This window comes from Parambassis ranga, chromosome 24 (genome assembly GCF_900634625.1).
Source record: "Parambassis ranga chromosome 24, fParRan2.1, whole genome shotgun sequence".
Lineage (NCBI taxonomy): Eukaryota > Metazoa > Chordata > Actinopteri > Ambassidae > Parambassis > Parambassis ranga.
In genome coordinates, this window is record NC_041043.1 from 15,762,954 (window position 1) to 15,777,525 (window position 14,572).

At 44.4% G+C, this 14,572-nt stretch overlaps 1 protein-coding gene across 1 annotated transcript; it reads right to left on the bottom strand.

Moving 5' to 3' along the window:
* Positions 1-5,072: 5,072 nt before the first annotated feature.
* On the bottom strand, positions 5,073-12,899 carry rfx6 (regulatory factor X, 6). The gene is made up of 20 exons (XM_028397749.1): positions 12,743-12,899; positions 12,050-12,209; positions 11,790-11,913; positions 11,389-11,450; positions 11,232-11,309; positions 11,118-11,145; positions 10,188-10,295; positions 10,022-10,099; positions 9,817-9,930; positions 9,667-9,716; positions 9,415-9,574; positions 9,196-9,340; positions 9,012-9,121; positions 8,801-8,918; positions 7,223-7,345; positions 6,582-6,794; positions 6,174-6,483; positions 5,728-6,092; positions 5,438-5,641; positions 5,073-5,333 (listed from the first exon to the last, which is right to left on the bottom strand). The coding sequence occupies exons 1-20, from the start codon at positions 12,897-12,899 to the stop codon at positions 5,155-5,157; spliced, it is 2,886 nt and encodes a 961-aa protein (XP_028253550.1). The 3' UTR covers positions 5,073-5,154.
* Positions 12,900-14,572: the final 1,673 nt, after the last annotated feature.

Genomic DNA, 14,572 nt, shown 5'->3' on the forward strand with positions numbered 1-14,572 from the left:
CAGAACCCCAGCCTGACCTTCTGACCGAGCACCGTCTCCAATATTCACCACCGGACAAATCTGAGCAGCGAGCACACAACTAAGACAGAAGTCCAGCCATCAGCTCACGTCTGAGAGGCAGCACAGGCTAATCAATATAAAACGGATCGATATTGGAATGACACTAACATGTTGATGAAGGGATTAATGTTGAACTGAACACACATCTGAGAGTCTCTTCAAAAAACAATGAGCAGCGAGGCTGCAAACAGGCAGAACACAGGCGGACCTGATGAGCTGGATGAAACACTCCAACACAGATTCAATCCAACTCTTTGCTGCAGCTTTTGATTAGAGTCTTATTAATGTCTGTTGGTCCGAGTCAGCCGAGAGTTTTATAAGAGCAGAAGCTGCTAAAGTCTTTTTATGTCGTCTTTTCTAAGCTCTTTCTATGAGGAGCGGGCCTGACTGTGGTGAATAGATTGTTTCTTTTATACTGTTGTATGTATTCCTGTGTGTGTGTGTGTGTGATGAAAATTGTAACCGTGAGCTCACACTTATATACTTTCAACAAGCAAAAACAAAACTGAACTCTAAACTGTGACAGAAATGACGTTTGTTTCTTTTCCGTCTTTACACACAAACAAAATCTGGAATATAATATAAACTTTAAGTAGATTTCTGTTGTAGTTTCCATCATCTGCAGGATCCACATCTTTATTTTTTCAACTTGAAATCTGATAAATTGACAGCAGAGGCGTCACTTCCCCAACAGAACAGTCCCGTCTCAAAAGCAGCATCAACATGGCCGCCTTCAGTAGAAGCTGTGAAAACAGACGATTATCTCCCTAAAGTTAAAGTCAGCCGGACTCCACACTGATCCTGCAGAGAAGCAGAGCTCCATGAACACCGACAGGTGGAGTCAGCTTCACTGACTGTTATATGAACCTGATCTCAAAGCCTAAACTAAAGCACTGCTCTGTGTTCCTGAAACAAACACGTTACTGATGATGAATATTCATATATTTCCATCTTTGTACAGGAAACATACATGTTTGATCAGCACTTAGAACATCTGTCTGTGTGATATCAGAGCCTATATCATCACATTTAAACATGATGTAACCTGTCTTCCTCCCTTTGTTGTGCTGACAAAGAACACATGAACACATGAACACATGAACAAGTCGTCAAAGCAGCATTAACCCAACGTTTGACCAGAGTGGTGTCAGCTCTGTCAGACGGATGATTCACTTCTCTCTTTAGATTTCTGTAAAGCCAGAACCAACACTGAGGCTCAACAAGCTTTTTGACGTCGACTTCTGCATCCTGTGACATCACATGTTCACTGTGTGTGTAAAACACACACTGCCGCAGTCGGCTGACAGCCCCACAGGTCGCTGCAGGCGATGCGTCTTTAGTGTTTGAACAGTAACTCTCCAAGATATTCACCACCAGGGAGAGAAATACCTGCAGCTGTGGACTCACACACACACACATGGAAACACACACACACACACACTTAAAGAGGTGGTGCACAAAACTGTGAATATATTTATGGTTTTTCTAGAATATCACACATGATCATGGCTATAACACAACAAACCCACAACAATGAACAGGCAACACACAACTACCACAAAAACTACAACCGAGACACAAAACCACCACAAGCCCATAAGCAAATGATGGAAATGCTGCCACACAAACCTCAATCAAATAACACAACAGCATCACAACAGAAACACAAAGCCTGACAAAGTGTGTAATCCCTGTGTTGATATGAAGCAGGATTTTCTGCACAGACGCTCATCATCGCACACTTCAGATTCAAATCAGACATGAGCATTATGAGCGCCGTGTCTGAGTGCCTCTCAGTCATCTATGGTTTTTTAGCCCTGACCTGTAAGAAAACAATCACTGGACTTAAGTGCTGCACTTAATCAAGCTAATGCTCAGTTTCATCTTATTGCTACAAACTGCTGCTTCAACAAGAACACACACACTTCAGGACCCTAACAAACACTATGGACTTAGTGATTGATCTGCAGCTTCTGCATCAGTTTAATAAAAAAGGACAAACAAGGAACCTTCCAGCACGACTGGGTGAAACCTCACGGTGGCACTGTTGGTTCAGGAGACACGACGTGTGTTTGTTTGCTGTATTGACACATTTATCAGGACCGTGCAGCACCTGGGTGTCAGTCTAAGTGCAGAACAGTATGACACACACCTGCACATGCTCCTTCAAACTGTTGAGCCCTGTGTAAACCTTTAACTTCTAATGATACAGTATGTTAATAACAATACACAAAACAAAACACAACAAAATAAATCCTGTTTCTGGTTCATGTTCAATATATAGATATATTTATATTTAAGGGGTCAATGGACAGAACCACAACCACTCAGTTGTTTTACTAGTCATTACCTATTGTACAGTTTCTGAATGATGTTTTTACCAGTGCATTATGGGTCTGATTTTTGTTCATTACCGTACAGCAAGTTAAAAAAATAAAATCACACCATGCAAACACACACAGAGGTTTATCCACAGGAACCTCTGCTGTGGTTTGGTTCGTGTATTTTTCCTGCTGTAGTGCTGACTCCTACAGGTGTACTGGGAGAATTGCACAGGAGGAGGAGGAGGAGGAGGAGGAGGAGAGGATCAGACCCTGCTCTGAGGCTTAACACTTACAGCTGGGAAGGTTTAAAGCAATTTTAGGGTTAAATAAATCAATATTTTCGATATGGTTTCTCTTTAAAAGCTTCACCAGATTTCAAACCTACATTCATAACATGCATTAATGTACGTGATGAAGTTCTATTACAGGTTTTTATACATCTAAAATACACAGACTACATAAGGCCAGTGTTACCGGCAGCGCACACACACACACACACGCACACACACACACACACACACACACGTGTGGAGGCTGCCCCGCTCGCCCCCTAATGCAAAGTTCTGGTTAAACATTGGCCCAAAGTTTGCCTTCTGCCTTCTGTTGTTTTTACACTAAAGGTCCGGGCAATTGTTGCGGACATTATTGACTTAGTAATTAAAGTATTTTAACGTGGGGATTCTGTAATCATTACATATGCCGCCATCTGTTCCTGAGCACCTGAAATGGATTTTTCCCCCTGAGTAGATAACGTATAAAACCCAATCAAGAAGGAGAGAGGGAGGACGGCCGCGTCACCACCATTCAGCTGAGGCAGCCTGACTGAGGCTGTTTGTCTTTATTGAGTTTTTATTAAATGTTCTCAGTGACTCTGAGCCAGCACATATTATCAGATCTGCTGCATAAAAACCAGAAAATAGCATCGTTTGCGTTTACATTGATTTTTTTTTTTTCAAAGCAGCTGATTTTAAAGATATTTATTTATTTTAGGTTATTCTGCACAAACACATGTTAAGTTGAAGGATTTTAACCACTGTAAAAATGTGAATGAGATCAATATTAACTATATTTCACAAGGGATTGCATGGCAATCTGACTGCACGATAAAGTGTAATTAAATTTTATTAAAAGACGGGAAAAATAAGAGCACAGCAGAGGTGTTGTTATATATTTGTAGGTTAGCATGGGGTCTGTTCAACAAAGAGCCACTGGGATCTTTTTATTGTCTTTTGGATTAATGGTGAAAATAAAAACAAAATAAACGAGTTTTGTTGAACAGCACACTCACCACTAAAGAACACCACTTTATGATTTCTGAAGCCTAAAAATGATCCCCAGAGGTAAAATGCTAATGCTAAGCTATAAACCGGCTACAGCACGGTCACATGACCTGAGTGTCACCACCAGGTTTACCACTCTGACCTCATCTACAGTACAAATACCCTGATGGTGTCTGACGGTGTAACTAAAAACCCACCAAAAAAATAAACATTCATTTTTAGGACACAGGAAGTGCTGTAATGCTAACATCTTTTTCACGTTTTAGGACTTAAAACTTGAAAAAAAATCCTTTAGATTTGCACTAAATACCGTTTTAATTCAGATTGGAAGACACATTTATAGAAAGAAACATGGAATATGAGTTCTGTAGGAAATCTCTGTGTCTGAACCCTGTACTGTAAATGCCAACCTGCCCTCTTTCCACCTGATCTTGTGGTTTTATTATGTCCCATCTGCTGCAGGACCTGCCGTGATTCACCGAGGTCACCATTAACAGCTCAAAGACCTCCTCACCCCCGCCCCCCCCCCCCCCCCCCCCTCTCTGTCGATTCTCGTAACATTTTGGTAAACACTTCTATCTGAGTCGTATCAGCCTCCATTGTTCCACTGAGAGAAACAGCGTGATTACAAAGAAAAAGAAAAAGCTGCCCTCTTTGATCCGCAGATTTCAGCTGCACTTCCGTCCTGTAATCTGGGCGCTCGGCCATTAAAGAGCTGTGTGTCTGCTGGTTTGACATGGAGTCTTTGAATCAGAGGAGATAAGATTGTATTGGGTTCTATTATTATTATTATTATTATTATTATTATTACTGACTGTGAGTCAGTCTGCTGCAGAGGCACAGACTGTCCTGTTCTGGGAGTCCACTATGAGAGCACAGGAATACAGGGACACACAGATTCCATATAGAAACCACCAGCCACATTTAGCTCAACTACACGGCGCCACCTTCAGATGTCTGTTTGGACTTAAATATCTCAGCAGTGTGGACAGTCATGGTCCCCATTATTCCCAATTATTCAAACTCTTTTAAACCTTTTGTGCGACGCCATCACATGGATGAGCTTTGAAGTGGGTCTGTATGTATTGCTGTATTAAGACACACGCAGGTTCCTGCACCTGAAAACGTAGTATCGGGTGGACACTTAGAAACGACCACTGTGACCAACTTCATGTTGGAAGTAGAAAAAGGCTCAGACAAAGCAGCACTGACCGCAGAAACTAACTTGGAAGAGTGGACTGCCGGCATCAAAGGCTTTATTTACAACAGTTTGCAAACAGAAGAAACGGAACAGCAGGCGGACAGTCCAGAGGCAGCCGATGAAACCGGTGTGTTGGTGATGTGAAGGTTTTAAAGTAAGAATCCATGTTTCATGTTTCAACGGTATTGCTTCATTAGGAGTGTCCTGTTGACCGTGTGAAGGTTCATACTTATCTTTTTATATCTTCTTCTTCCCGCTGTGCTCGCTCTCAGCCACATCGTTCCAAACGTCACTGCACTCCTCCTGCACCCATGAACACGGTGTTGATGGGCGGCAGCGAGGACACCAGGTCCTGCACGTCCGAGGACGCCACCACGCGCTGCTGAGGTAACAGAGCGTCCTGTGAGGCGAACGGAGAGGGGAGTCCAAACATGCAAGGAGCTGATCCGGATGAAGGGATGGAGTGACCTGAGAAGAAAAACACACACACACACGTCGTCCATGAAACGTAGGGTCGCTGCATAAGTAATCTGTACAGTGTTTGGACAGACCGGTCTGTGTTTCATGCTGACCTGCTCCAGGTTCTGCCTCGTTGAAAAACACTGCCGTTGTCTTCCGTCCCGGTTCGTCCAGGATGTTGAGCGGGTCATGGACCTCAGAGTACATCGGAGGGAAGGGACGCAGACTGCCGACGCTGCTGATGACCGACACGTGCTGGTCGACCAGCGATGTCAGCCGCTGGTTGTCCAGGTAGCTGTTGTTGCCGTAGTAACCCGCTGCAGGAGGACAAAATTTCGTAAGTGACATATTGACACATTGAGTCTGCACAAAGGGACAACAGGGATCACCTGAGGATTCTTACCGCTGTGTCCTGTCACAGAATATGTCTGTCCCTGACACCCACCCAGGTTCAGTCCACCTGCCACGAAGCCAAAGCCATCTGCTGAATCCAGGATCTGGGTCCCTGTCTGATGGTCCACGACCTGTTCAGTCTGAATGGGATCTGAACCTGAAGTGTAGCCAGATGTGGGCCGGACTGAGGAGCCATAAGGCGTCAGGGAGCAGTTGGCGTTGTTGGACGAGTGGTGGACGGGTGCAGAATGGTGACTGTAGAACACATCTTTGGTCAGGTGCTGGTCGTTAAAGGAAGCGTATCGAGAGAGGGGGCAGGCCAGAGATGAGGCCTGAGACTCGACCGAAGACAGACACTGATTCTGGGTCTGAGGCCTGAAACAGAACACAAAGCATCTTCAGACAGAGCGAGGAGAACAGGAGGAACATCCCACGCTCAACCTGTCTGCAGCTGACCTGACAGCGGTCTGGTAGTTCAATGATGAGGAGCCGCTGGCGGGAGGGAAATAACCCGAGCTGGTCTGAGGTAAGCAGTGGTACAGGGTCTCCGGGTAGGATGAACAGGGGCTGGGCTGGGTCATTGCACTGAGTGACGAGAGGCAGATGGAAGAGGAAGAGGAGCAGGTAGACGAAGAAGAGGAGGACGTCAGAGGCCTTCCTGCCGTGGGGCCCTGGTTGATGACGGAACCTCGGTGTACTAATGCTGCTGGGGAGATAGGGGGTGTCATGAGGGGGACGGTGACTTGACAGAAGTCCATCTGACCACCTGTGGAGGGAAAAGCAAAGTTCAACTTTTAGACAACCTTATTTGAGGCATTTTGTTACCATTCTCTGCATCGTTCGGTTCTCAGAGCACACATTCACCTGTGACTGTGAACCCAGACGTGTCGCTGCCCTGGTAGACCATCGCTTTCCCCTCCAGGCTTTGCTGCTGCTGATTGGTGGACAGAGTCATATAGGCGTGCTCTCCCAGAGACTCGTTCTTCACCGATTGGTCGGTGGCAGCAGTAGCAGGCCTGTTGCGGTTGGCTAGGAAGCAGGAACTGGGAGAGGCCATGAACGCGGCTTTGCTGGCATCTGAAAACATGACGAAGAAAAATCTGGAAGTATACTCTCACACAGAAAATCCCTATATACACCGTGTCTAGGGATTGTGTGTAAATCAACCCCAACCCAAAACACAGCTGGACAGATGTCAGGTATGGATTAAGCTGAACGATCAGAGGACAAATAAAGCTGTGGATACACTCCTTTAAAAGCTCACTGCAGTCCCCTGGCTCTTTCAGACACTACTACTACTAGTTTTCTAAAAATGGCCGATAATTCCTTTTGGGACATCTGTCGGTAGCATTGTTGACATATTGGCCTATGCTGACTGTGTGAAAGCCTGCCAGGCATAGCAACAGTAACTAAGGAGGGCAGGGTTTCTGTAAGGGACAGACAGGTGACCTGCAGTAGATTGGAGGTGAGCCTGGATGTCGGGCTGCAGCTGAACGTCAGCATACCTGCATTTTTCATGTATTTGTCGAGCAGGTTCTGCAGGTCCTGCTCCTTGTCGTTGTTGAACTGAGTTTCCAGCGCCAGCAGGATGTACTCGTCCAGCAGCATCCTGATCAGATGGAAGGAACCTGCCAGACGTCAGAACACAAATGAGATCCTCCACATGTCGACCTGCAGACTCTGCGAATGAGCGTCTTCAGTTTGACCTTTCAGGACCAGGCTGCTCTTTGTTTGACCTGCAGGGTCGCAGGATTGTGTTTGAGCTTCAGAGGAACTTCAGAGAGGGAGGACCCACCAAATGGTCAGTGTTTATTCACACACACGTCGCCTGTGTGCATGTGTTTGAACAGAGAGCACGCGACCTGCAGATAAGACTTTGTGTAATCAAGGCAAGCCTGGCCATTACAATTTATGATGCTATTGTAGCAATCTGGTCCGCTCGCTCAAATTAGAGTGTGTGTGTTTGTCTTGCTGAATCATGGAAAAGAAAGTGAAGTTAAAATATATATATATATATATAAAAAACAGATAAAATACAGACAAAAATATTTTATACCTCTGGACTTTTCACTGATAACTAATCATTAAAGATTAATTGGACATAATAACTTCATCCCGTCATCCTGGAGTCAAACAAACAAGACAAATGGTCCAACTGTGTATAACATTTAGCATTTAGCAAGTAAGTAAGAATATGAATATATATTGGGGCGAATTGACATTTTCTTTTTGCTAAATTTGAATGGACGTAACTTAAAAAGAGAGATGTGATGTCTATGCTTACTAGCATTAGCTTGCTGGCTACAAGCTGGCTGATCTGGCTGAAAAGATGCCTAACAACAGATCTCTGCACTGCAGCTCTGTTACCACTCACTTAGCTCACTTGCTCAATAATAGTTTTAAAGGTAGGGTAGGAGATTTTGAAAACTCAGTCAGATTGGGAAAGTAAACACACGCCCCTTTCTCTCGGAGCTCACCCTGAAGCCACGCCTCCAATCACATGGACGTGCATCACCTGAAGACGAGCTGCGGTCTGTGACTTCGGCCATCATGCACGTACCTCTCTGGTGCGCACAGAGCAGGAAGAGAGTGACAACCAGCCAATACTCCGCGCAGGGTCCACCCGGAGGATTGGCTGATGTTTATAGCGTTTTATAGCTTCAGATGATTCATATTCTTCGTTTTAAAGCGAAACTGCTAAACTAATTGGAGCCGCAAAGTTGCATCTACCAGGCTAAGCCTAGATTGCCTGGTGTGGTTGCTGGATTACAGTTTGAAATTTAATCCATCAGACAACAACAGACTCACAGTGGAGCTATGTTACAGGCTAAGGTTATCCTGAGCAGATGGTTTTGCCTGTGAATTGGCAAATGAATCCGGCTCTGTTTGGCTTGCTTGTTAATGTTATGCCTACATGAGCCACAATACATATTTATGTATTATAATAAATCCTGTGACACTAAATTCTCTAACAGCTGAGAGTGACGGGGGTAGAGGTTGTTTCCCAGCTAGCTGTAGCTTAGCATGAGGTTGTTGTGTGGTGCTTTGCTCTGATCAATTCAACTTGACAGATGTATTCCTACCAAAGCTGGACGCATTGTTGAGTGTGAGGTTGTGCATCACTCTGGCTCCGAAGAAACTCCACCTGAGGAGGAAGTCCTGCGCTCGCTTCTTCAACGACCGACCGCTCTGCTTACCAGGCTTTAATGAGACACAACGGCAGAACAGCAGATTTTCAGACTCCTGTATTTATATCCATACCAACTGGGAGGTGCACAGGAGGACAGCCGCCACCTTAACGACTTTATGCTCCACCACAGAGTCCAACCACTCGATGAAGGATTCCACTGTGGCGTTTTTTCTCAGCAGCTCCTTCAGCTCCTGGAAAACGGTGATGGAATCATCTGGAAAAAGAAGGAATAAGAGTGAAACACCTCATACTGGTGTTGACTACAGAGACAGACTGCAGCAGTCTTACACTCAGAGTAGATCTCCGAGTCCTGGTCTCCAGAAGCAGTTACGCTCAGCAGAGGCTGTGAGCTGATGCTACCGAGATCCACGCTGTCGATATCCAGCACCATGCTGGTGACCACCGCCTGGTCGAACAGTGCCGGTCGAGCTATCTGAAATAATGACAACAAAAAAAATGACTATGGAGCTGATTTTAGGACAAAGTACGTTACCTACACTGCTGTACCTGTGCCAGGTGCAGGAAGGAGGTCTGTCTCTTCAGAGAGGAAACAAAGCGGCGTGCTATGGGGAGCTTCTTGGCTGCAAGGCATTCTGGGAGGTTTTCCAAAGAGGAGGCCAGCCAGTGCTCCCAGTGCTTGGCAAAGTTACGAATGTCTGCCAACAGACTGGAAAAAAAAAAACGTGTTTTTTTTGTTTGTTTTTCTTTTGCAGAATATTCACACAGCTGGATTCTAACCTAAATATATAAATAACAAACCTTTCAGGCATCTCCTGCATCGTGGCAGGAATCAGAACATCTGTTAGAACCTGTGAAAAATAAAGAGCAAATAGTTGCTACAGCTGCAACGTGCGTCAACGAAACATGTCAAAGATTTAGACCTCCTAACACTCCATGAATGCAGACCACCTTGTAGAGGATGGAGTCACAGACGCAGAAGATGTCGACGATGATGGGATTCTCCAGCAGCGGCAGCAGGTGGTCGGGCATCCCCTGCCAGAAGTGAAGCAGAAAATTCTGGATCTGAAACAAACACATGTGAAGAGTTTGTGTAAACATGTATGAAAATATTCAATAACAATAAAATGCTCTAATGCTCTGTACTAATTATCACCTCCTCAAAGTTGACGTTAATAGCATTATCCAGGATACACTGGCAGTGTGTTTTATACATCATGATCAGAGTGTCCACCTGGAGGAGTAAAGATAAACAACGGGACATGTCGATATGTTTGTTTGTTTGTTTGTTTGTTTGCAGAAAACTGTGAGTGGTCTCCAACCTTTTCTCTGGAGATGTTTCCCTGCAGCAGAAGGTGCTGAGCGTTGGGGAAATCTGGCAGCAATGTTCCAGTTTTAGAGCTCAGAGAGTACTTCCTGGTGAAGCCACCCTGCAGAACACAGCGACAACAGGCTAATTTAGTTAGCCTGAAATGACATAAATAAGCCTGCAAATGGAAGCAGAAGGGCAGATAGTTGCACCAACACAACTCCTGGATTTTGCATCTTGTGTTGCCTGTCTTTGTTTTCAGTCGCCATGAGCTATGAGTCGCTACGGCCCGAGCTCTGGGCAGAGACCAAAAGAATCAAATACAAGTGACTGAAATAAGATTCTCCCACAAGGTGGCTGGACTCTCCCGCAGAATTAGGGTTAAGAGCTCAGTCATCTGGGAGTTCAGTCAGAGGGAGTCACCGCTCAAAAGCAGCCAGTTTAGATGGTTCAGGAATCTGGTTAGGAGGCCCCCTGGGCAATGAGGACTCAGTGTAGGAATTATATCTCTCTGCTGGCCTGGTAACACCTGGGTACCACCCAAGATAAGATGGAGGAGGTGCCAAGGGATTGAAGGAAGCCTGGGCTTCCATGGTGAGGCTGCTAACCCTCAGACCAGACCCTGGAACAGTTTACTGTTGCTGTACAGTTACACGTAGGCATCGAAACAACCTGGTCAGATGTGGGTAAACATGACAGCTTAGGTTAGAAAACTCAGACAAACTTCTGAATTTGGAGGTCAAAAGTAATGTAGCGGTGTGCAAAGAGTCACTGCACATAATCTGGATTATTTTTGTTCAGTGCTCAACAGAATAGATGATAATGTGCTTTCTATTTAACCAACTGGTTTTAACACAAAATAAAATCTGGTCTAAAACCTAGCCAAGACAGATTTTTTACTACTGTCATCGGTTACCATGGTGATAACGTGAGTAAATATTACCTCATTTTTGAGCTTGCTCCCAGAAAATCTGAAAAAAAAACATAATCCAGATCTGAGCTCAGATTAGAATGACAAAGTTGCAGCAGTAAAGGTTTTGGAGTGAAACTCTCTTACCTGGTCAGACCTTTCCCAGAATACACAGAGTGATAGTAGGCACTGCTCTCTTTAATTCCAATACCGTAGTAATGATATCTGTGAAAAGATAATAATGTCATAAAAGAATGCATCTTTGACGAAGTGTTTTTCTGTGTTATGTTTTTTCTGAGTTTACTTGGAGTGTCCTCTGGTGCCCAGCCTCCTTGTTGTTAGAAGAGGAAACTTCTGTCGGATTGTCTGATGGAAACAGGAAGCATAAACATTCATTAAAGATAAATGTTGGGGTTAGGTGTAGACACACAGAGGTCATATATAAAAGTAGAAATTTGTGTAACGGTTGAAGTATTAATAAATAGTAGTGGTCCCAGGATTGAACCCTGTGGTACACCCTCGAATACTCTGAGGAAGCTACAAGCCATTTTAGTTAGTCTACAGACATCAAACATCTTTAAACAGTTTTACAGAAGCACAACCAAAGATAAATTCAACACAAAACAACACAACAAGTGACAGCACTGTATTTTTAAAGAGATAGATTTAACAGTTAGGATTTTACAGCATGGAAAACGAGCACACCTTCCCAAATGTTGCAGCACAGGCCGGCTCCAGCTTCTCTTTCCTGCAGAAGTCCAGGTAGTGTGCGTAGAGGATGCAGCGCGGCAGACACACTCCCTCACACACGATGTAGTTCTCCTCCAGCCTGGAGATCCAGAAATACGCTTTTGTTGCAGTTTAAAACCAAGACGTGGACCGAGAGCCTGAACCTTCGCAGCCGAGCTGACTTGCCTGGATCTGACTTGCCTGGATCTGACTTGCCTGGATCTGACGCCACTTACCACTGCAGGGTGAGCTGGGTCTGTTTCTTCTTGTCCTTGATGATCTGACTGATGCTCTTTCTGGAGGAGGTGAGGCTATGTTTGAGGGTCAGGTCCGCGTTCAGGTCCACCAGGTCGTGATCATCCTCAGACGACGGCGTCTCATTACTGTCATCTGCTTCTAAATAAAACATACAAAAACAAGAGCTCAAAGGCTGCACCATCCGGCCAAACCTCACCAGGACAACATCAGATAAAGCCGGAGTTTCTAGGCCATTAAAAGGACAGGAGTGTATGTCTGAGGGTGTCTTGTGGTAATATATTCTGTATATACCGCATGTCATTGAACTATCTGTAGGTAGGTAAGATGCTCATCTGTCACTTTAGGAAACATTTCACAGGGAGAGTTTTATTTCTAATGTAAAGCGCACCATCCTTTCTGTCACGTGTCAATATCCCATTGAGATGAAAAGTTCACGTTTGGTTAGTGGGAACTTAAAAACACCAGTGGAATCAAACAATCCTGTTACTGATTTGTGTACTTTTGCTGTCAGTGCAGTGAATTGTGTTGTTGTAGCACCATCCTGTGGCTGATTTGAGTCACAGATTTGAAATGAAACCACTGGATTACATTTAAAGACTTCAGTAAGTGTTGTATCATTAGAGCGGGTACATGAGTGTGAACATAATCCCCACACGAACCGAGACCAGTACCTGATTTAATCCCAGAGTCATCCTCCTGATGACAGTGCGTCCGTCCGTTAAAGTCTGTGTGCGTCTCCTCTGGTGAGCTGCACAGAGTCTTGGTGAAAGAGTGGAGCAGAAACACGCCATCCCTGGCTGAGCTGTCACTGCTGCGCTTCATCGGCATTCTGAAATTTATTAAAAGTCACAAAAACAGACTTAAAAAAAAACCTGCAATGAATCCTTAAACATCGTCTGCTGATCCCTCCTTCATGCCAGTGCAGGAAAAGACAGAAACATCACATCCAGCGTGTTTTTGGTACGATGAGCCGAGAAAAGTGGAGAAACTCCGAGCTGTCCTCTGCACTGCTGAGCGGGCTGATGAAGCTGTGCTGCAGGAAGGCAGAGCTAATGAAGCCGTGGATGCATTCATCATATTTACAGAAGACTGGGGCTAATCCAGTTTATTAATGATTAACAGAACAAACCCTCATCCATCTGTCCATCCGTCCATCCTGCCTCCCACAGTCAGCTGGCCCTTTAAACAGGGTTAAACACACACACACAGGGATCACTCACTTTATCAGGATCAATTCAAAAACGGATGGATATCTTTGTGTAGCCCCTTTAAGAATTAATTTAACACTCAGTCAATTTGTTCAAATAAAGAAAATTGCCAATAATCTGTAAAATTGATTTTGTTGGGTCTGTTTCTGCTGGGTTTCTTTATTTGATGATTAATGAGAGTATATTGTAGAGTGTAGAGTATATTGTTTTTAGTTAATAATCAACTTTAGATTGTAAACAAGTAAACTACAGAAGGGGTAATCAATACAAATATCACCACAACACATGATACTAAAGTTTAAGATGTAAACACCACTGTGCCAAATAAAAAAGGAACAAATCCTTTTTAAAAATGAATAAAAATTACTACTAAATATTTTAAATGTGTTGTTACTTGGTCACATGACGCGGAAATGCAGTTTTCCTTGAAAATTAATTAAAAATATGCAACTTAATCCACTTATTTAATATAAAAGAGACACATTTGAATTCGTTTAATCCAAAAACACCTTTATTCTGGTTTGAACTGCGTTATTATTTGTGTTTGTGACGATTAAGTGTAGACTAGAGTTACGTTTTCAGGACCTTACCTGGACCGAGGCAAAGGGGGGATCAGGATCAGGATCAGACACATGATGCCGGACTCCAGTATCATCCGACAGGAAGCGGTACAAACGCTAGGAGCGGGTTATAAAATAAACTAATAACTGTGGTAGCGGAAGAAGTCGCCGGCTGACCGGTGCGTCCCGTCACTGCGCTTAAATTCCTCCTAATAACGACACAGACGCAGCTACGACGTTAGCATGCGGCTAGCTAGTCATGTTAGCATAGCTGCTACAGGTGTCTAGCTTTTAGCTAGCTCCGGGGCAAACCGCGAAGTGCGGAGAAAGATTCGGGAAGCCGGGTCATGGTCTTTCATAAAACTAAACGGGAGTTTACCGGGAGTATTAAACGGGTTTACACTGAATTATTCGTGTGATAGAGTGTGTGTGATGTGGGCGGTGAGTGATGGAGGGGTTACTTACTTACTGATTAATTAACTTTATGAAAGTGGTGCTCACTCTTTGTGTTTACACATCCCCACCTTCCTCCACCCGGACCGCACAGGCTACAACACTGGATTATTGCCACTCAATATACATATGGATAAACTTGTCTGCAAATAGCCTCTGTGGCTACAGTAGAGGGCGCTGTTGTCAGTTTTGTAGTGATCACGTGGGAGCGTAGATTAACTTGTTTTTGTTTTTTCCTACAGGTTTTGTTTTGGATGTGATTGATCCTGATTCTGTTGCC